The sequence below is a fragment of the Peromyscus leucopus genome, chromosome 11 (genome assembly GCF_004664715.2).
Source record: "Peromyscus leucopus breed LL Stock chromosome 11, UCI_PerLeu_2.1, whole genome shotgun sequence".
NCBI classification, from domain to species: domain Eukaryota; kingdom Metazoa; phylum Chordata; class Mammalia; order Rodentia; family Cricetidae; genus Peromyscus; species Peromyscus leucopus.
The window spans coordinates 39152500-39173130 of NC_051072.1; the positions used below are offsets into that span (position 1 = coordinate 39152500).

General features: G+C 40.9%; 1 protein-coding gene across 6 annotated transcripts in view; it reads right to left on the reverse strand.

Moving 5' to 3' along the window:
* The window catches only part of Pde4d (phosphodiesterase 4D), a 912160-nt gene that overhangs the window by 265265 nt on the left and 626264 nt on the right, over positions 1–20631 (reverse strand). The window contains exon 1 of one of the 6 annotated variants that reach the window (XM_028885072.2): positions 826–2089. The exons of the other annotated variants lie outside the window; for them this stretch is intronic. Coding sequence (XP_028740905.1) covers positions 826–890 — 65 coding nt within the window. The 5' untranslated portion in view covers positions 891–2089. Of the gene's footprint in view, positions 1–825; positions 2090–20631 lie in introns of those variants that run through there. 6 annotated transcript variants of the gene reach the window in all.

A 20631-nucleotide genomic window follows, 5' to 3' on the forward strand; every position in this document is an offset into this window, starting at 1 on the left:
TTATTTAAGTGTGACTGTTTCTACATCAAAGAAGTGAAGCCGGAATCGTTCATTTACAATGGTTAGTGTAAACAATCCATAATATTTTCCTCTGGTGTCGCCATAAAGAATTCTATAAATAGCTCTTCTAGTCACAAAACTACCTTTATTGGGAAGATTTCTTTGAGCATCATCTGTGTAGAGCCTGTCAAATTAGGATTAGAGAAAAACAGCAGAATGCACATTGGACTGAATTGAAATGGGCTTACATTTCATTAAAGTAAAACTTTTATGTTACTCTAAGCCTATTAATAAAAAAGAATAAAGATAAGATGATTGAATGGTAAAGAATTTGATATGGGTTTAGCCACATGGTTTTATGGTCCAGGTGCTTTTCTATAAGTCATGAAAGATCTCAAGCATCATTAATTCCTAACCCTTGCTGGCCTGGCACCCAAGGCAAACTTGGCAGGACTCAAAAAAGGCTGAGAGAACCCACCACTAAGTCAGACGGTGAGAAGTGGCAAGCTTTCATTTTAAAAACCACCAGTTTCTTCTCTCCCTTAAAAGTTACTATTTGATAAATTGCTATGGTCCATAAGGAGTTAAACAACACACACACACACACACACACACACACACACACACACACACACACCTCTTGGTATAGAACAGACAGGTTAAGAAGAGAAATAAAGAATAAGAGAGCTGCCAATTAAATAGGTTCTTCCTCAAAGCTTTCACATCACACCTCATCAGCAATTACTATGTCAGACTTGAAGGGGAAGAAGGAGAAGGAAGCATGGGGGTGGAGGGAGGTGGGGGGGGACGGACACGACACTTTACCAAACTGCTTCCGTAGTCCTTAGGGAACTTGTGGACCTGGATCTCGGCTTCATAATAATGCTCATTTTGAAGAAGGGAGATGGAGAAGGAAAATGTTCAAGTCTTCTGATCAATGCACATCAGCTAGCTTTCCACAAAGAAGGCTTTGAAGGTTCTCTACGGCCAGGGAGGCTGTCTCCTGCCTCAGCTCAGTGTTGCAGGCAGCAGGCGGGCTTTCTTCTTTCATGCCCAAGCCCCGGGCTCTTCCGAAGGGAGTTCCTTCTCTGCCTGCCTTGCCAACAGAGGAACTGGATTTTGAATTGCTTCTCCATCTGGGTCACAAGGGAAGCCAGTCCAGGGAACGGGTCACTTAATCTCCTTTTTGCAATTCCATAACGAGGACAACGGACTTAGAGGTTTTCCCCCATGCACTCACTCAGGTAGAAAAAAGAAAGTGCCTGGCAGCCGGGTGACACACAGAGGGCGAGCTGTCAAGGAAGTTTCATTTCAGGGCGACCAACCGCCTGGGGACAATGCTCTCCCTCCGCTGAGCAAAAGGGGTTCGCAGGGGAGGGCTAGGTCGGCTGGGTGGGCTGGGTGGGTCGAGGTACCTGCCAAGCCAATTTCCGCTGTGTCCTCTGTGGACGCGGCTGCAAGTCTTTGTGAATGAGAACTCTCATCCAGTCTCACCAGGCAGAAACTATTCCTCAAGGGCTGAATGACGTCTGTGAGAAGGCAGTTCAAAACATCGCAGGGAAGTGAGAAAGGGAAAAAAAAAAAAGCGCCCAACCAGGCCTGGTCAATTGCTGACTTACAAAGCCAAGGGGCGGAACTCTGAATCCCGAAAGCAGGAGGGCAAAGCAGCCACGCAGACAGCAGAGCTCCGGAGACTTTCAAAGCCATGTCCTCCGCTGGAAAAGCAGCTGCCTGTGTTACTCAGGGCAAGCCTCCCTCCCTGAGCACCTTTATGTGGCACACACCCCTCGCCTTTGAAGTTTTCTCCTTTATCAAAAACCAAAGGAAGCACCACATGGGAACATGGAAAACTGAAATTTTTCTCCAGGACCGAAGTTGAGGGGATTTGAGGACCTCTCAGAAATTCATTTCCATCACATTTAAAAAAAAAAAAAAAGTCACGCTTTAGGTTAGTGTAGAGATGTGAACTGTCCCTTGGAAATTCAGCACAGTATCCTGGGAGCAGGCTACCTTGGATGAGGTGCTGCTAGGGTATTGAAACTGAAAAGGATATAATATAATCTTGGTGGAAAAGTAGCTACATGTACTCTTGCTGTTTTCTAAACCTAATTTTTGTAAAAAAAAAAAAAAAAAAAAAAAAAAAAAGGACATGGAAATGTCATTGATTTGTATATGCAGGCTTAGGTCAGGTGATTCTCAGCAGTCCTTCAGTAAGGTATGAAGCTTTGTATCATGCTCAACTTTTACTATTTTCAAGATCCATACCTGCCCCACAGGTGGGCATCTGAAATAATTGGTGCTATAATAGCAAGTGGTTAGCTCTGCGATCATATACAGAGAAGTAAGCCACACCGAATAGAATCAGTAGGTAGCGTTTACATACAGTTGTGTTTATAAATGTGTAACAATAATAATCTAAGGAAAAGAATTTGAGAGGGAGTAAGGGGAACCTGGAAGGGGTTGGAGAAAGAGAAGGGAAGGGGGATATTATAATTATATTTTAATTAAAATTTAAAAATACTAAGAAAAGAATATTCTTCTTTCATGGTAGCTACACTGTAAGCTGGTTCCAGATGCTCCAGCTGGTGACAGAGTGAACGTTCCCTGGCCTTGTCCATCCCTCTGAACATTTACACAAAGGATACATGTTCCTCTGGGTGTGCCAACTTCAATTATGTTGAAGGTGAATTATCAAGTGAAAATAAGCATCCTGAATCTTCAATGACATTCGCCGTGCGTTGCCTCCCTAGTATGACGTGAACTTGGTATTTATTTAGCATTTGGAGACAGGATGTTGGAGTGTGGTTGTGACCCACCCAAACAGCTTGGAAAATGGATGTAGGAAGAACAAAGTCCGGTGGAGACTGGGGCCACTCTTACAGTAACAAGCCCGCCACACCTCAGCATGCATTTTGATTTTGTCTTCTGTGGAGACTCTCAGGCTTCATAAAGGAAATGTCGATAAACGGCTCCCCACATATTTCTCTCTATAAGCCTTTTTCAGTTTTCCTGTACCGTCCAAGGACATTTGGGCCTTTTTACTCCTGACCCCACGTCCAGAGTATTGCTCATACTTTCCTGTAGTTCATGCAGCCTACCTAAACACATACTTCTAGAAATTCCACAGAAGCTAGGGAAGTCACTGGTCATGTGTGTGTGTGTGTGTGTGTGTGTGTGTGCTGGGGGAGAGGGGTGTTTCTGGAAGGTTTACCTTATTTATTTTGGGAATGTAAAAGTGGTTAAGAAAAGGGGAAGCTCCCACTCAAGTAGAATTAAACAGTTACTCCTCATTTGTAAAACCATTTTCCTTGTCGTAAGGTTTACCAAACATTTTCTGGCTGTCGTTGACAAAGATAACAGTGACTAGACCGCACAGCGCCTGAGCGCCCTGTGTTAAGCTCTCCAGAGGTAACCGCCCCCCGTGTTCTTGGCTCCCCTGAGAGGACACTGTCCCAGTGAGATTAGTGACTTCACTGCCACACCGTCTTTGTCACACATGTTGTAGAAGAAGCATGCACGCACGAGTGACTTACGTGTCTACACTTACCCTGGAGCCCAACAACCTTTCTCAGAGTTCCAGTCCCACAGGGACACATGCATACCCTCCCCACCCACCCAGAAACAGGGACTAAGCCAGGGATCCGAAAACACGTGCAACTAAGCAGTTCTGTGGAATGGCGCATCAAGTCTTCCATTATAAAGGAGTAATAGCCCGGGAGGGTGGTGGTAGTGCATGCCTTTAATCCCGGCATTAGGGAGGCAGAGCCAGGCGGATCTCTGAGTTGGAAACCAGCCTGGTCTACAGAGCGAGTTCCAGGACAGACTCCAAAGCTACACAGAGAAACTCTGTCTTAGGGGAGGGGGATGTATATAAAGGAGGAGTGATACATTTAAGCCTGTAGAGATTTGTTTGTTTTTTAAAATTAGGCTTCCACCACTAACACTAAAGGTAGTGACTGCTTTAAAATAAAACAGAGTGGCACTTAGCTCTCTTTGTTAAATCCTGTTCCTATCTTTAGGTATTTTTTTTTTCCTCATGAAAAATTCTGAAGTACTATTTAGACATTTGAGTGTCTGCTCCAAATCAAGGGGACACAACATCCCCGTTTTATACAATGTGTGATGATGGACAGGTTGGTAAGGATGTCTGGGTGTGGAGAACTGGACCTTGTGAAGCTCATGCCTTTGTCCACAGAGTGTGAAGGAGTCACAGTGGATGAGAAGCTACCATGTCTCCACTTCTCTGATCTGCTTGGTTGCATAGTGTTAGGTAGATTGATTGCCTTCTAATTACTTGAAACTGCCCTTTGATGGATAACTACAGGTGGGAATACTTAATGGGTCCCTCTATATTTTGTTGAATGAAATAATCATGTAATATGATGTTCCTCAAATTTCATTCATTTGGACACTGCCAGTTTCCTCCATATTAACAATCTACCTATATCATGACTGATATTTGAATCGATACTGACTCATTTTTTGAATTCAAGCTAAATTTAGAAAGTAATTTTATAACTATTCTGAAAATGGTTTGATATACTGCTTATGTTTTCTCCAAAATACAACTGAATATTCACAGAAAAATATTATTTTTAAATTAACTAATATCTCTTGAATACAGCTACTAGGACCCACAATGCAGTGCAACAACTCTCCTGGGAAATCTGCATTGCAGTATACTGGATGTATCTGCAGATATGATTTAGCTCTCTAATCATTTAATTAATAAGCGTAGTTGGTGAAAGTGACATTTGTCAATCACATGAATTAAATATGAGACAATAACTGACACCAGCTAAACGAGGCATTCAGGAGGGATTTTTACCACACAACCTATTTTTTTCTTAGATAATCTTAACTTTACAATACCCAGCCTATCACCTAGTCTTCTCCCTTCCCAGTATACTTCTACTTTCAGATTGTAATAGACACCAACCGCTTTCCAAACTGTCAAGCACAGATGTGGCAGAACCGTATTACAAGCTAAATATTCAAGCCTGTCTCAGGTACTTAAGTTCTGAACTACAAATGCGTCGAGTCAACTCTTGAGGAAAAATGACCATGGATATCCGTTTTTACAGTTTCCTGGTATTTTACACTGCGTCTGAACCTTGATGAACAAGTCACTTTGAACTCTTGCAACATTTCCTTGTTATTGAGAAGTACCATGTCATTTTCCTTTCGTGGAGGGGAATTTTGAGTTGCAAGAGATTCCTAAATTATCAAGTTCCTAGGAAGCCCAGAATATTATATTTTGAAGGCTACTTTTAGATTGCTTGTTTCTTTCATAAAATGTCATTTGTTTGTTTGTTTGTTTGTTTGTTTGTTTGTTTGTTTTTTCGAGACAGGGTTTCCCTGTGTAGCTTTGTGCCTTTCCTGGAACTCATCTGTAGCCCAGGCTGGCCTCGAACTCACGGAGATCCGCCTGCCTCTGCCTGCCAAGTGCTGGGATTAAAGGCGTGCGCCACCACATTTGTCATTTTATAAAGTTATCACTGTTACATATTAATTTCCCCCTCAATGCTCAGCATGTTATATTCCCATATGTTTAGGTTTTAGGTAGTATATATTCTTTTTTCCCCCTATTTTTTTGTTTTTTGAGACAACAAGGTTTCTCTTTTTAGCCTTGGCTGTCCTGGAACTAGCTCTGTAGTCCAGGCTGGCCTTGAATTCACAAAGATCCACTTGCCTCTGCCTCCTGAGTGCTGGGACTAAAGGCATACACCACCACCGCCCAGTGGTAGTATATATTCTTAAAGACTCATCACAACCCTTCAAAGGAGACAAAAATTAGTTTCATGCACAAAAACCAACCAATAATTTGTTGAAAAAATTGAGCTAGTTATATCTTATCATAAAACTTTTCTCCATGGTGTGTGTGTGTGTGTGTGTGTGTGTGTGTGTGTGTGGGTCTACATGTACTGATAGCCACAGCCTCCTCCTGTGTTATTGTTTGTGAGACTTTTCTTTTAGATGTTGTCCTATTTTTCTAGAGGAGGATCTATACCTACTTATAAATGTTTCTTGTGTGGGAGGAGATGGTTCTGGAGATACCAGTGATGCATTTGAGGACATCATTTATTCCTTCTCTTTGCAAGGATACATTGCTTCCTTGGTCTAGTAGCCTTGAATCTGTCCTCCCTGAAATGAGAGGTAATTTAACTCACCATGCTGAGAAAGGGTGAGGGTTTGCAGACTAGTGCCTATTACACATCCATCCACACATCCTCTATTTTTCTAAATCAAACATCTTCCAAGGTTCATTTGCAGTATTGGGGGTAGCTCAGCCTTATTGTGTTCCCCCTTTATTTGGTTATGTCATTGGCCATTTCCTCATGTGCGTGGGTGCACACACACACACACACACACACAAAAAAAAAAAAAAAAAAAAAAAAAAAAACACTGGCTAGGAATTACAGACATCTCCTAGCTTTCTCAAAGACATAGTGTCCATTTTTGTTGTTTTGTTTTTGGGGGCCACTAACTAGTTATTACTTTGATTTTTTTAGAGCAAAACTAGGAAAGCAAAGCCTATTTTCTACTGTAAAAAGTTACAACCACATAAGCTTCATCTTAGAAGGAAGTCATCACTATGTCTACTGAGGCTTAAGTACGTTAAACTTTTCTTTATCATACAGCTATATTGAGATCTCAAGTTTAGTTAAACAGCAAATGTTTGAAAGATTTTATTTTTTATTATTTTTAATTATGCACGAGTGAATGCATTTGCATGTGGGTTTGTGCTGGTACCTGTAGAGGGCAGAGGTGTTGGATGCACTGGAGGTGGAGTTACAGATGGTTGTGAGCTGTCTGATGTGGGTGCTAGGAACCGAACATGGGTCCCTATGAAGAATAGCAAGTGCTCTTAATTCTTGGGCCACCTTTCTAGTTCCTTAGTAGTAAATTTTGTTACTATTTACAGTTTAACTTTCCTATGTACACTGTTCAGTGGTGTTATATACATCTACACCACTGTGTCGCCCATCTTCACTATCCATCTCCACAAGTTGCTTTGCTAAGTGAATATTTGTGCCCATTAAATAATAGCTTTCTAATACCTCTTCTCCTAGGCCCTGGCAACTATCATCTCTTCTTTTTATTTCTAGAAATTTGACTAATAAATATTAGGAGTGGAATAATAAAACCTAAGTTCTAGTAGTGGATGGGATCTCAGAGTCAGTTTTCACTAATCCTCTACCGATTATTTGATTGACTTTGAAGATGAAACATCTTTGTCTTGACCAATACTTAGTATTTTAACACACACACATGCCTTTTCTGCTATTGTTTAAATATGTGCATTTTCAGCGTATACCATGATAATCATATTGTAACTTCACCCATTCTGAGCCCAAGGTCTTCTATGTTTAATCAAGTGATTTGTAACTCCTGATGCCAATTCCAGAGTATAAAGCAAAAACAACACATATTAAGTAGAATATATGTCAGAATAATATAAATATATATTTGTATTTAGGTTATAGATTATTGTTACAAATGGGGCCCCTCCTTTCTAACACTGTGAGAAAATTTATGGTTTTTATTCAAACAGGGTTTGAAAAATAACCTGCCAAAACTGCCCAAAGGGGTTTTAATGATAATGCAACACTTCAAGTGATAAGTAATGAACAAAACCTTAGAAACAGAACTTCCTTCAGAGCTCTGTAATTCCTTTCTTTGGTAACATCTCCCTGTTCTCGTCAAGAGAAGTGGCACATGAGTATGGTCCGCTCATCCCTTGCCACACATTACAAGTAAGTTTTCTCTGACAAACAGCATCTGCTCTTTGAGATAATGCTTAGCAATTAGAAAGAGTCTGTAGCATCAGGTAAGAAAAAAGACGCGGAGTCAGGCTGTCTGGGTCTAATGTCAAACTCTTCCGATCATCGGTTGTTTATCTCAAGAACTGTCTAACTTTCTCTCACTTTAACACACTGCTTGACATATACTCAGTTGAATCGTACTTGGTATTAAAAATATGTTTGAAAAGAAGAACCAATGCGATTTGGGGGAAAGCAGGTTTAAAACTTAAAAGTATGCGCTACTATTTCACACAAATACTTGTATTAGTGTTTGGATTAAAATCATTATCTTATGTTTTTATCTTAGTTGATATAAGTTGATATAAAGGTATCTATACCTTTATAGAATCCATCATGTATAGTTTTCCTGTCTCCTCTACATCAAAAGTTTATTTCCAAAATTAAGCTCTCTTTCAAAGACACAAAGAATACATTAAATTTTCCAATTAAAAAAAATGTGGGGCTGGATGGTGGTGGCACCCGCCTTTAATCCTAGCACTTGGGAGGCAGAGGCAGGCTGATCTCTGTGAGTTTGAGGCCAGCCTGGTCTAGAGAGTGAGTCCCAGGACAGCCAGGGCTGTTACGCAGAGAAACCATATCTCGAAAAATACAAAAGAAAAAAAAAAGTGCAATATTTCTCAGAATGTTACTTTTATCCCCCTTTGTGTATGAAACTAAAAGTTCTACTATGTGGCTACCATCATCCAGCCTCACCCAACATAAATTTTGAATGAATGTTTCTGGAAAATAGCCACCTCGCACTTAGAGATTCGGTCAGGTTGATGCACAAGCTGGTCCCCCTCCCCCCTTTCAGAGGTGTGTTTGCTCTGCTCTGGCAGGATTAGCCTTCTGGCTGTTACCTCTATTCTTCCTCAGGAATTAACTCCAGACTCTCCTCCCCCAGATACCAGGGATACACTCCTTTGGGAGTGCTTATCCACTTCAGAATCACTAAGTTATCTTCATTTGACCTCGCTATTCATTGGGAACTAAGGAACTGATGTTAACAGGATCTGTCCCAAGGAATGCTGGGAGTTCCCCAAAACCAGGATTGTTTATTGACTTCTGTATTCAGAGTAACTACTACAGTGTCTGGTTCTCATGTTTATTCAACAACAGAACGAACCCTTGGTCACCAGGGGAGGATAAGCCTTTTACAAGTTCCCTTCCTCTGTCCTTTTGCAGCATTTGTTTCATGGCTGGAATTAAGCTTCTAAAACCTCTATTCCTAAAAGTTGCTTCAGCCACTCTGTGTGTGTGTGTGTGTGTGTGTTGTGTGTGTGTGTGTGCGTGTGTGCGCGCGCGCGCGCGCGCGCGCCCACCAAAATAGAGACCCTACAATACCCTTACGAGAGATAAAACATCTACTCAAAGCAATAGGAAAGTGTAGGGCAGGGTCTGAACGTCACGTACCTGATCACAGTGTCACTCTTAAGAAAGGAAAGTTTCTTTCAGAGTATTTAGAAGAGATAACTTTAATCTGGGGAAGCCATTCTGCAATGTGCCATTCATCCAAGATAGCAAGAGGGATCTTTTGGAAGCTCAACTCAAAGGAATACTTTTTTCATGAAGTCCTTCCCTTGAAGGATGATAGAGAAGGGGTTAAGTGAGTGTGGGGGAATATGTCCCCATCAGTCCTCTATTCGCCTATGAATGAGGTCTGTGTCTCTGTGGTGGAGAGCCTGCATCCCAGTCCATGTTCTCCAATCCTACCTGGAGCCACTAATAAGTAAGTGTTCTTGGAATAGCATGCTTGTGTTTCTATCAACTTCCACAGAACATGGTAGACATGCAGTACTTCCCCAAAGAGGTGAATGGAAGAACCAGGGCAGAATGTGAGCCTTGTCATTCTAGAGAAAGCCAGCCAAAGGCTACAGAGGAACCCTGCTTGTCCTGTGCTGACCAGGATCAGGGCAAGATGCTGGCTGGGTTCAGTCTCTTATCTACCCCATGACTGATCAATGAGCTTGGCACTAGTATTTCTGCTACCAAATCACTCAGACAGCTGAAGTCTCTATACATTGTTAAAGGCCATGCTCAAGGTGAAACTTAGACTCAGTTGCCAAGGCCATGTTCAACCTGAGGAAAACTTGGACCTCAGGATGAATATCCAAATATCACAGTATGTGGCATCTCAACAGAAAAGTAATTTTAAGTTTGTAGTTCTTAATTTTAGCCAAGGTAGTTCATAATTAGCAAAGTAGTACAAGATATAGTGTACTATCTGGGAATACTGAATGTGAAATTAAGTGAGTCTTAGATAAAAATGGTATCTAGATAAAGTTAGGATCCCTGCCCTAGTTTTCTTTGGTGGGTTTGATATTAAAATTATTAAAAATTATTTCTATCTCAGAAATCTAAACTTCCAAGCTTTGTCATACCAGACAGTTCATACATAAATGAATGTGCTATTCAGTACAACTTTTTTAAAAAGATGTTTTCTGTTGATTGTTCCATTAAAATGACGAACTTTCCATTCTATTTCTAAGCATTGTCCACGAGTCTAGCATATTTACAGTGTGCTTAGATGTTTGCTTATTTGTGCAGATAGCTTTGGGAAACAGGATGGGAAAGCCGATGTAGACACTATTTAACCTGACCTTGTCTATCAGTCTGTGCTCTTCTGGGCAGAAAGGCAGACTTTTCATTCCAAGTGTTCAGTGGACTCTAAAAACCCACAAACATCACAGAACTGCGATCTTCAGACAAATTGCTCTGGTGTGTCTGCTGGCTTCTTAAAGAAGCTGCTCTCTCTGCTCTGTCTGCAGGAAAGCTGAAGCTCAAATATGGCACTTGGCAAAGTTTCTTCATGGAAAACTAAAAGAAGAAATAAAGCCAAATGCTATTTTCAGGGCAGAGTGTTATTCCATATGGAGAGCGTGTATGAAAGCATCCTCCTACCCAGCCGTGGAATTCAAGCCTCCTTTTTAGCTGACATTTCTGTAGTGAGCCGGATTCCTCCAGGACAGAAACTGCTTCCTTTATTGACTCTCTGGCTTCTCAGAGAATGGTTCATTAACCTTTTTCTTAAGGATCACCTTAGGGTAACTGCAAATTATTATCAACGTGCAGTCATTTTTTAAGACATACAATAGAAGCCATTTTTTAAATCACAATTTACAAATGAGGAGGAGCTCAGGCTTGGACACCACTGTGAGCTCCATACATATTGTTCCCCATAGATTGAAATAGGCTCATTCTCTCCTGTCATGCATTATTTCTGCTGTAATAAAATAGTCTGGACTATTTAATTTTGTTTTTAAATCCTGTGGCAACCACTGGATACATATAACTATGGGCAGCCCTGGCTCCTTTTCAGTCATCTGGCTTTTCTGAGGATATTTGTAAGATGAAAAAGTCATCATCCCACAAGTCCTTATTCAAAAGCAAATCATAAAACTTTTATGATTTACTCGCTTTCAATTATTGCAGTCGACAGAATGTTATGCTTTGAACACTTAATGAAACTTCCATGTCAGTTTTGCAGTTTTCTTTCTATATTTTTGGAGCTGCTGAATTCAGCACCCCCACCCCCACCCCCCACCTTTCCAAATAGTCTTTACAGGCCAATGGAAAGATCATGGGATGTAGGCATTGAGATCTACAGTGGCTGTTGAGGATAACAAGGTCCATGAGGGTGGGTAAGGGAAAGCAGCTCTGGTGTGAGGTGTTTTTCATGGCAGGAGACGTTTGGACTGTTTCTAGGTAGTGCTTCTCTGCCAAGTCAATGCATTTGAGTTACCTTAGCCAATGAGGTTAAAGAAAGGTATTCACTGGGTGGGGGCTTGCCTTTGTATTATGGATAATTTACAGAAAGTGTTAAGTGGTGGCTCTTACTTCTGAGAGTCAGAAGATACCGTTTTCCTTAAGAACTTTTTGCTTGTTTGTTTATAAGCCATTCTGTAGCCTGTCTTCAAACTTATGGTGCTCACAAGGCCTCAGAGAAAGAGCTGGGCTCACAATCATGAGATCCCATAACCAGCAACTGTAACCCCTTCCTTCCTTCCTTCCTTCCTTCCTTCCTTCCTTCCTTCCTTCCTTCCTTCCTCCCTTCCCTCCCTCCCTCCCTCCCTCCCTTCCTCCCTCCTTCCTTCCTTCCTCTCCCTCCTGTTTGCTTCCTTCCTTCCTTCCTTCCTTCCTTCCTTCTCTCCCTCCTTGTTTGCTTCCTTCCTTCCTCTTTTCTTTCCTTCTTTTCTCCTGCCTCTGTCCCTCCCCCCACCCCTGCCTCCCCCTCCTCCCCCTGCCTCCCTCTCCTCTCTTCCTCTTACTGATTCATAAAACTGAACACAGGAGATTGCAAGATCAAAGTATCAAGTATTCATATTTGGGATGTTGAACAGCCACATAAAAGAGGTTTTTAGTAAATCCTCCTTTAAAATATTTATCAACTGGCTTGTGAACTGAGAAACCTGAATTTGGTGGGTGGCCTCCCAGGCTGAGTCCTTAGGAAAGGACCAGTATAGCAGGATAACCACTCAGCATCACTCAGTCTCAGGGATGCAGTCCTCAACTAGGGTTATGTTCTTACTGCACTAAGAGAAAAGGAAGCACAAAGAAAAGATGGAACAAAGCAAACGCTGCTGCCAGAGATTAAAACTCACTCCCCCCCATTCAGCTCAGCCGCTCATTGGATATGGTCAATAGCTTTCTTTGTAGTGAACTTTGCTTTCTGAAGACAAAGGGAATGTATTGTTTTTGAATGATCCAAGATATTCCACAGAAGTTGGGATGGCCAATGTTTTTCTTTTTTTCTTTTTTGTTGTTGTTCTTAACAAATCTGCTCTACAATGGAAAGACTATGGCTTTGGTGACGCAAATGTGTTCTTGTCTTCCTGTAAAAGGGCCGGGCACAGTGCAGGTAGACTGTGAGGTCAGATTTCAATGCTTGAGTGGCTCTCCTTACTCAATGGGAAGCACACACCACTGAAGGCACTTTGGCTGTGGGGTCACAGGTGCATTCCACTGGATGACTGTGAGTCACTCTTTCATAATGAGCTCAGCAGTAGCATGGAAAGGTCACCACGGGCTCTACTACCCCAGGGGTAGTAAAGTTGTTTGTACCTGCAAGCAATCGGTCCCTGACTTGAGATCAGGTTTCTGAGAATACTAGTCCTCAATTTTTGTTGGGTAGGTTAGGGAAGGAAGGAAGAAAGGAAGGAGGGAGGGGGAGAGAAGGGGGAGGAAAGAAGAAAGGAAGGAAGTGAGGGAGGGATGGAGGGAGCGAGGGAGAGAGTTGGGAGGGAGGGAGGGAGAAATGACTGAAGTGGATTTAATTCACTCCACAGAACATTGTAGCAGTCCTAGAATGATTAAAATTATCTGGGGACATTTACTGTTGATCTTGGATTCTAAGAATGAGGAGAAATCTAAATTGAAATTGTTTTGGGGTACAGCCAGTTTCACTTATGAAATAAAAGTAAAAGGTGCTTTGTGTGAGGAAGCATTTAGCAGGTCCACTTCATATTTGAGGTACATATTACACAGTCTTAGGGTGTACTGCCAGCATGAACCACAATGTGAATGGTGCTTTTGGACTTGTATAAACTGATGGACCTGTCCAGTTTCTTAAATAGTGAGATAATGCGACTCTTATTTTTCTATTTTAAATAAACACACACAGCTCAAGTTGAATGACAGGATCTAATACTCTTAGCACTACCAAGAAAGCATTATTAGATAGTGGTTATAAACACTTTAGGGTTATACTACCAAGATCAACACTACCTACTTTTGCTCCTACCTCAGCCACGACACTTATTCTGCATGCCTCAGTCTCCTCAGTTACAACATTTATGAAACTAGGATGTTTGAGAATTAAATTAGATAACGTAGATAGAATAGTTGAAAGAAAAAAAGTGGACACAGCCAAAGCCTTCAGAGATCTGTTAACTCTTACTGTTACAGGAGACATAACAAGTCCAGATAGATGATTCAGTGATTAAGAGACTCTGCTGCACTTCCAGAAGACCTGAGTTAGGTTCCCAACATCCACATGTCAGCTCACAGCCACCTATGATTCCAGTTCCAGGGGATTTGATACTCCCTTTTGGCTTTCTTAAGCAATTAACTCTCTCTCTCTCTCTCTTTCTCTCTCTCTCATACACACACACACACACACACACACACACACACACACACACACGCTCACACACACATGTATCCACCCATGCATACATACACACACATGAATTAATAAAATATAAATCTTTAATAAAATAAAATAAATAAGGCAAGACCTTCCTTTGGTTCAATCAACAGAACTCTGAAGTAAATAAAATCAATCACCGCTATAGTGTGATGATGCTGCCTTAAAAAATCACATTGTTCCAGAAGAAACTTTTCCTGTGTATCTCTAGGACTGAGGACCAGGGGCAGTTAGAGAAACATTAAAAGTGGGATCTGGGACTTTCATTAAGAGTTTCAAAGCATTTGCTTGAGGGCTTATATCTACTAGATTTTTCAGATTTAGTTACCACTGAAAGTTACTCAAGAAGCCCAGAACTTTTTAGATATGGGTAGAAAATGACAAACATTAATTTAAAAAAAAAAGGTTAATCAAAAGTTACAAAATTAAAAATAGTCACTTTCTATGAACTCCCCTTTTCAGGTGGGACTAAAAGTTTAACACAGAGGCACAGAATATTATGAAGATTTTCAGTTGGTGATCTATTATTTGCCAAGAGCCACTCTGTGATGCCTTTAACCAACTTATCTTTCTGTAACTGGTGAATGTGTTTAAAAACCTTCAGTTTTACTTTGACAAAAGACTATGTATAGCTCAGCGTCTCACACTTGGCCTAGAGATACAGGGAACACACACGGGAATCTGCAGTAAATGAAAGCTCTATGGGATGTTGACTAAGTGTCATGTGTCGTGTTGGCCCACAGCAACATGTGAAGTCAGAGGCATGACCTTCTTGATCTGGAACTGCCTAGACAGGTGTTTGATAGACATGTCCTCATTTAATCCCCCAACCCCCATCACCCTGATTCTAAGGTATCCAGGCATCTCCTATACACCTAAGTTGCCTATGACCCTCGCTGAACATGGGGTAACTAATGGTGGTATGAACTAGGAAACTCCAGGCCATTGGTTCTAAGGTTCAGAGCTATTTGATGAGGGTTCCACTTTCAGATAACCTTCATGGTGTGTCCCACCTTGTACCTGCCAATCAAAAATGTAGCCAACATCATGCCCTCTCCTGTAGTGTTGATGATGATTGTTACAATGACCGTGCCTTCAGAGCCCGTGTTCTTCCTGCTCCCTCTCTTCCATAGCCTCTATCTCAGAAGTAATGCCAGGACAGGGAGGGGATGAGGAGACAGAGTGTGAGTGTGGAGAACCCAAACAGGTTCAGAATGACAATAGACACTGATTCATGTTTGTCCTTGGTGTCTGAAAGACCAGGCCCCATGGCACTGGGACACACTGAAAATACAAAGCTCAGTCAAGGCAGCTGATATTTAATCCACCCTTTTATCTGGGTATAACAGACCAACATAGCCAGCTTTTCCCATTTGTGAAGCAATGATGAGATTTTTCTGTTTTGAGTGTTGCTTTAATTCGAAATTCCAAACACACTGCCTGACAGATTCTGTGAAAGCCAAAGAAAATAATTGGGGATTGGGGGGGGGAGGGGATAGCTGTGTTACCCACTTCTTTTAATCACTGTCTAAAATGCAGATGGCTATTTTATTCATCTTTAAGACATTCATTTGTGGGGAGTAGCTAATGCATCTGTGAGCTCATGTTTAGCTACTCTTTTAACATTTTGTGTTTTAATGATAGATATAATGAAAAGCAATAATGTAGCACAGTGGGATTAATTGTAATTGTTAACATTTCAGGCTTTCCAGGAGAAAATTTTTGAGTCAGAGAACGAACTCTGACAAAATTGGTGCCTACTCCCAGTAGAAGGGATCTTGATTTTAAAAATCCCTTATTGCTACTGTCTCACTAATCATTAGCCAACAACCTGAGTAACTAGTTGAATGAGCAATTTGGTTGGGTTTAACCAGATGAGGCAGAAGGAAAAACATTTATTGAACACCTCCTACCCATTTGGCACTTTATCTGAAGCTCCTTTGTGAGGTACTTGGGACTATTCCTTATTTTACAGCTTCAAAGTGATGTTTGAAGAGGGCCTGTTTAACTCCTGGGGACTATGGTCTCCCACTATACAAGGAATATACTGTGTTACCAAGTATTAACCTGGGGTTCTTACCAGGGGTGATCAGAAACACACACACACACACACACACACACACACACACACACACACACAGCATTTTCCAAACAAGATTAAATTTACTTCGGTGGGCGACATCAGCTACCATATGACAATTCAAAGAAAACATTCTGGAGTTGCTAGCCGGAGTCTTTCTGCCCGCCTGTGCAGTAGCTAGATTAGCTTCTCATTTTCCTTTATTCTCCCTAAAATCCAATGCAGGGCCAGATGTGATTAGATGTAATCGGATGGCTTAACCCTTCAGGGCCTTTTCTAAGTGCAGCAGGGGGGATCTGATGAGATGGGAGTGTGGGAAACAACAGACTGAATGCTTATCGGTCACTATGGCTAAGACAATCAAAAGGGGAAGTATTTACTTTAGAGAGTTTATAATAAACAAGGGGAGAGGGAGCCTGGTGGTAAGGTCTGTAACACCCACATAGCTAAGTATGGTAAGGAAGTTGTTTACATAAACCCTGTATTACTTGGTGTGAGTAGAACACAATAATGGGGCATTTTCATGGGTGTCGTAGGTCTGTTAAATCAATTATTGATCAACAGTATCGAATCCAGATATGGGAGTGTGGTTCTTAAATTGCCAGTTGTTTACAGCAAGAAAAAAAAAAAAGAGGACAGATTTCTTTCATTTGTTCTAGGCCAATAAAGAACCCTTTGCCTCTTTTCTTGTCCTCTCAACCAATAAGCAGGAAGAAGCCGATTGTGAAATTGGGAGAGGCCAGGTTGGGACACAGATATTTTGGTGTGATTTTGACCTTTATTTTCCTAAGTAGAGCTATGACATTGTTTGAAGGAGAGTGGCAGAGAAATGTGAGAGCCTCTTAGAAGATTTAAAATATTTCTAGACTTGGTCCGGGGAGGTTGGCTCAGTGGTAGAGGGTATGCATAGTACATATGAGTCCCTGGGTTCAATCAATAACTATAACTCCAACACTCCCTAACCAAAAAGAGAAAAATAAACAAAAAAAAAAAACCCTAAATAAACAAAACAAGAAAACGGAAAACTACTAAGTGCCTGATAAGAGGTATACAAGTATAATGGTTTAAATTTCAGTGTTATGAGTGCATATCATTTTGGTTTTATGGGGCTTTGACAACCAATTGGCAAACTGCTGATTTAGAATAGGTGTGACCATAAAGTGAAATTTAAAAATGACGTGTTTCGATATATAGTCTATGGTCACCAAAAACTGAATTCTTTTAAAACATTTCAACTAAAATTCCTCAGCCTTAGAACATGAAATGTATTTCTCTGTGTTATAGTGATCATTTAGATCATGATTGTATGGTAGAGAAAGTTGCTGCAGCTGTACTCCGGATTTGAACTGAGGACAGGGAAGATACAAATGATTCAGACAAATCCAATCGTATCTCTGGGCTTGTGTCCAGTGTAGCTATGAATGTAGCCCAGCATATCTGTAGACAACCATATCATAGAGCAGTTACAAAAGGCTGGCATAAAGCTTGAGTTTATTTTTGTTGTGTTCTTCATGTGTGTATAAAGTGTTCTCACATGGCTAAAAGTCAGGGGAGCATCTTGGTCCACGCGGAAGTGGAAGAGGCTATGGCTAGGTGATGGATTAAAGCAGCCCGTGACCTCAACAATGGCCCAACGGCACAGTGAAGTCTAGATGTGATTGGTGTTAGTTCCAGTTGTGGGGGGAGGAAAGAAACCATTATCAAATTCAGTTGCTGACTGTTGTAAACTTGGCACTGAGCCCAACTGAGGCAACCACGCCATGGTAAGTATAGGACACTTGCTCTCTTCAGCAGCATGAAAATTTCTGCTGCCTTATACATGGACAGGAGTGGAGAAATGAGAAAACCTGTTCTTATGCACTTTTTTTTTTTGGCTTAGCTCATGCCAGATTCAAGCCCTGCCTTCCTGCCTCAGTGGAGTATTTCCAAGTCTATGCTTGGTGCTAGACTGTGGTCACTCAAGAGACACTGATTGTGGCCTCAGTACAAAGGCATGTATCACTTCCTTCAGCTGTCACTCCATGGTGATAACTTGAAATATAGTAGCTGGTGACATTTGCAGACCACATACCAGCTGCTTCTAGACAGCGGTACACAGCTGAGCCAAAGAAGATGTTTCTGATACTGCCTAGGTGTTGGGATACCATTACCCAGGGCTTGTTGGCACCCCTGGTAAGAAAAGAGACACCCTGCCAAGGAAGGGGGGGTTTGGAAGGTCCTTTATAGAGCCACTGCATTCACAGCCCTCAGTAGATAAGGCCAACAATGTACGTATGCAAGTGTTATCTGCCGCCTTCAGTTTGTGGGAGGGAGGCTAGCTTACTTTTTTTCAACCCATTATCAAAATCAATTAGCGCACTGCTGTACTTAGATAGTCATTTTAGGCAGGGACTAGCAGGCTTCCTCAATAGCCTTCAGCAAGCACATATATTTCAGGCCTATACCATTTTACATGTCTACACTCTCAAGACATTGGAAATCACAGGCAGAGTGGTCTAACAAAGGGCTACAGCTCCATCAGGCAAATGGAGATAAATGATGCCCGGCTGCCTCAGCTTTTATATGCAAAAAATGACTTAAAACATTTTTGTTCCCTGTGTGAGAATTCAGCTTTCCAGACACAGGAGGTGAACCTGCAGGAAGACTACACAAAGGTATACGTGGAGATGGTGGGAGACAAAGGCAGGCAGTGCATTGCCTGGAGGAAATGAAAATCTCTAAAGCTGTCCAAGGCATTTCCCTTAATTTTTTTTTTTCCACACAGGTCCCCTGAGGTCAAGATGCTTAATATTCTCAGAGCTAGAAGCAGCCTGGACTATGATACACTGTTCATCCTGCCTTTAAATCATCACAGGCCTTTTGTGGTAACAGTTGACTTGGTCATTGCTCAGAGGACACACATGCTTGTGCTGTGTGGTCTCCATGTCTTGGAAGTCAGGGAGATGAAACAATGTTCGGAATTTTATTTGTCGCCAGTCTTACTTCCTTTAAGGGCAAGTCTTCTAAGTGCAGATACACAGTAGATGTATGAAAATTGTCCTACGTCTTTAGCCATTGCAGGAAGGCTCATCAAAACTATGGTGACAACCTACCTCACTCTAGTTAGTAGCTATCAAGACAAAGGACAACAGCAGGTAAGGATGCTGGGGAAAAGGATACATGCTTACCTTATACATTGCTGATAGGAATGTAAATTGGTACAACCACATGAAAGTCAGCATGGAGGCCTCTCAAAAAATTAATAACAGAATTATCATATGATCCAGCTGTATGAGTCCTGGGTATACACCTGAATGATTGTAAGTCAAAGTGATACAAACATCCATTGGCATCCATGTTTACCCCAACATGATTCATAATAGACAATATATGGAGCCGTCCTAGATGTCCTTCAACTGACTAGAGATAAAAGAGATGTAGTACACAGGCAACAATGTTGCTTTCTACAGCCAAAATTGGAATGTAATCATGGTCATTTTCAGGAAAATGAATAAAAGTAAAGATTATTCATGCTAAGTGAGATAAGCTGGACCCAGAAAAACAAATCACATTTTCTCTCCTATACACAATGTAGACTTTGGGAAAAGACAAGAAGACAGGAAGGTGGCTGTTAAACAAGACCAGGTAGGAGGCAGGAAAACAAGAGAGGCAGTGATGAATAGGTACAAAGTCCATCATCTGCATGTATGAAAATGTCAGGAGGGGCTTTAAAAGACAGCTGTTTTTATGCACAGCTAGCCTAAATAATTGAGTTTTGTTGAATGGGAGAGTAAGAGATAGATTCCTAATAGATGGATGCTTAATTTCCTGAAAAGGCACTTTTATAATTATAACATTGTTTACAATAAATCGAGTGAATTGTTGAAAATCAGTCCTTTTATTGTTTCAAATCAGGAAGTTTGACATTCAGTTGGTATTGACACCTACCTAGTCATCTATTATATGCTATGTATGTTACCTACCTTTTACATATGAGAAGAGTGAGGTAGAAAACAGTGGAACAATTTAATCAAACCACATGCTGAGAGACAGGTGCTTTTCCAATTAGAAGGATAAGAAACTCACTGGGGAAAAGCATGCAGTAATTATTTAAAATTACATAGCTCTATGTACTCACTTTGATTTGCTTATAAAGACAAAGATGTCTTTGTATCTATTACTGTAGTTTATACTACAGAGTTAGGCTAAAACTGTCACAAATATATCAAAGAATCTATTGAAGAAAATAATAAAAAGGTTCTGAAAGGAGAAAACTTGTTCATACATTCAAGATTCATAAAATATAACGTACAGATACAGAAGAATGTATAAAGGGCTATGGAGAACAGTAAGCATAACTGTGTTAGTGTGGTAGAAATAGAAGCAAAATGATTTTGCTTTTATTTATTCTTCCCTAATTTATGAATGCATTCTTAGAACTCACAATGAAACTACAAATAACTATCTAAATTCAACATTTTTTATTTACAGACAGTGTTTGCTGGTGTCATGCATTGTGACTCAATTTATATGCAAACAATTTTTTTTCTAATTATTTATTGTAATGAGACACTCAGGAAATGCTTCCCCCTTTGTCTTGAGAAGACAATATAAAAAAAAAC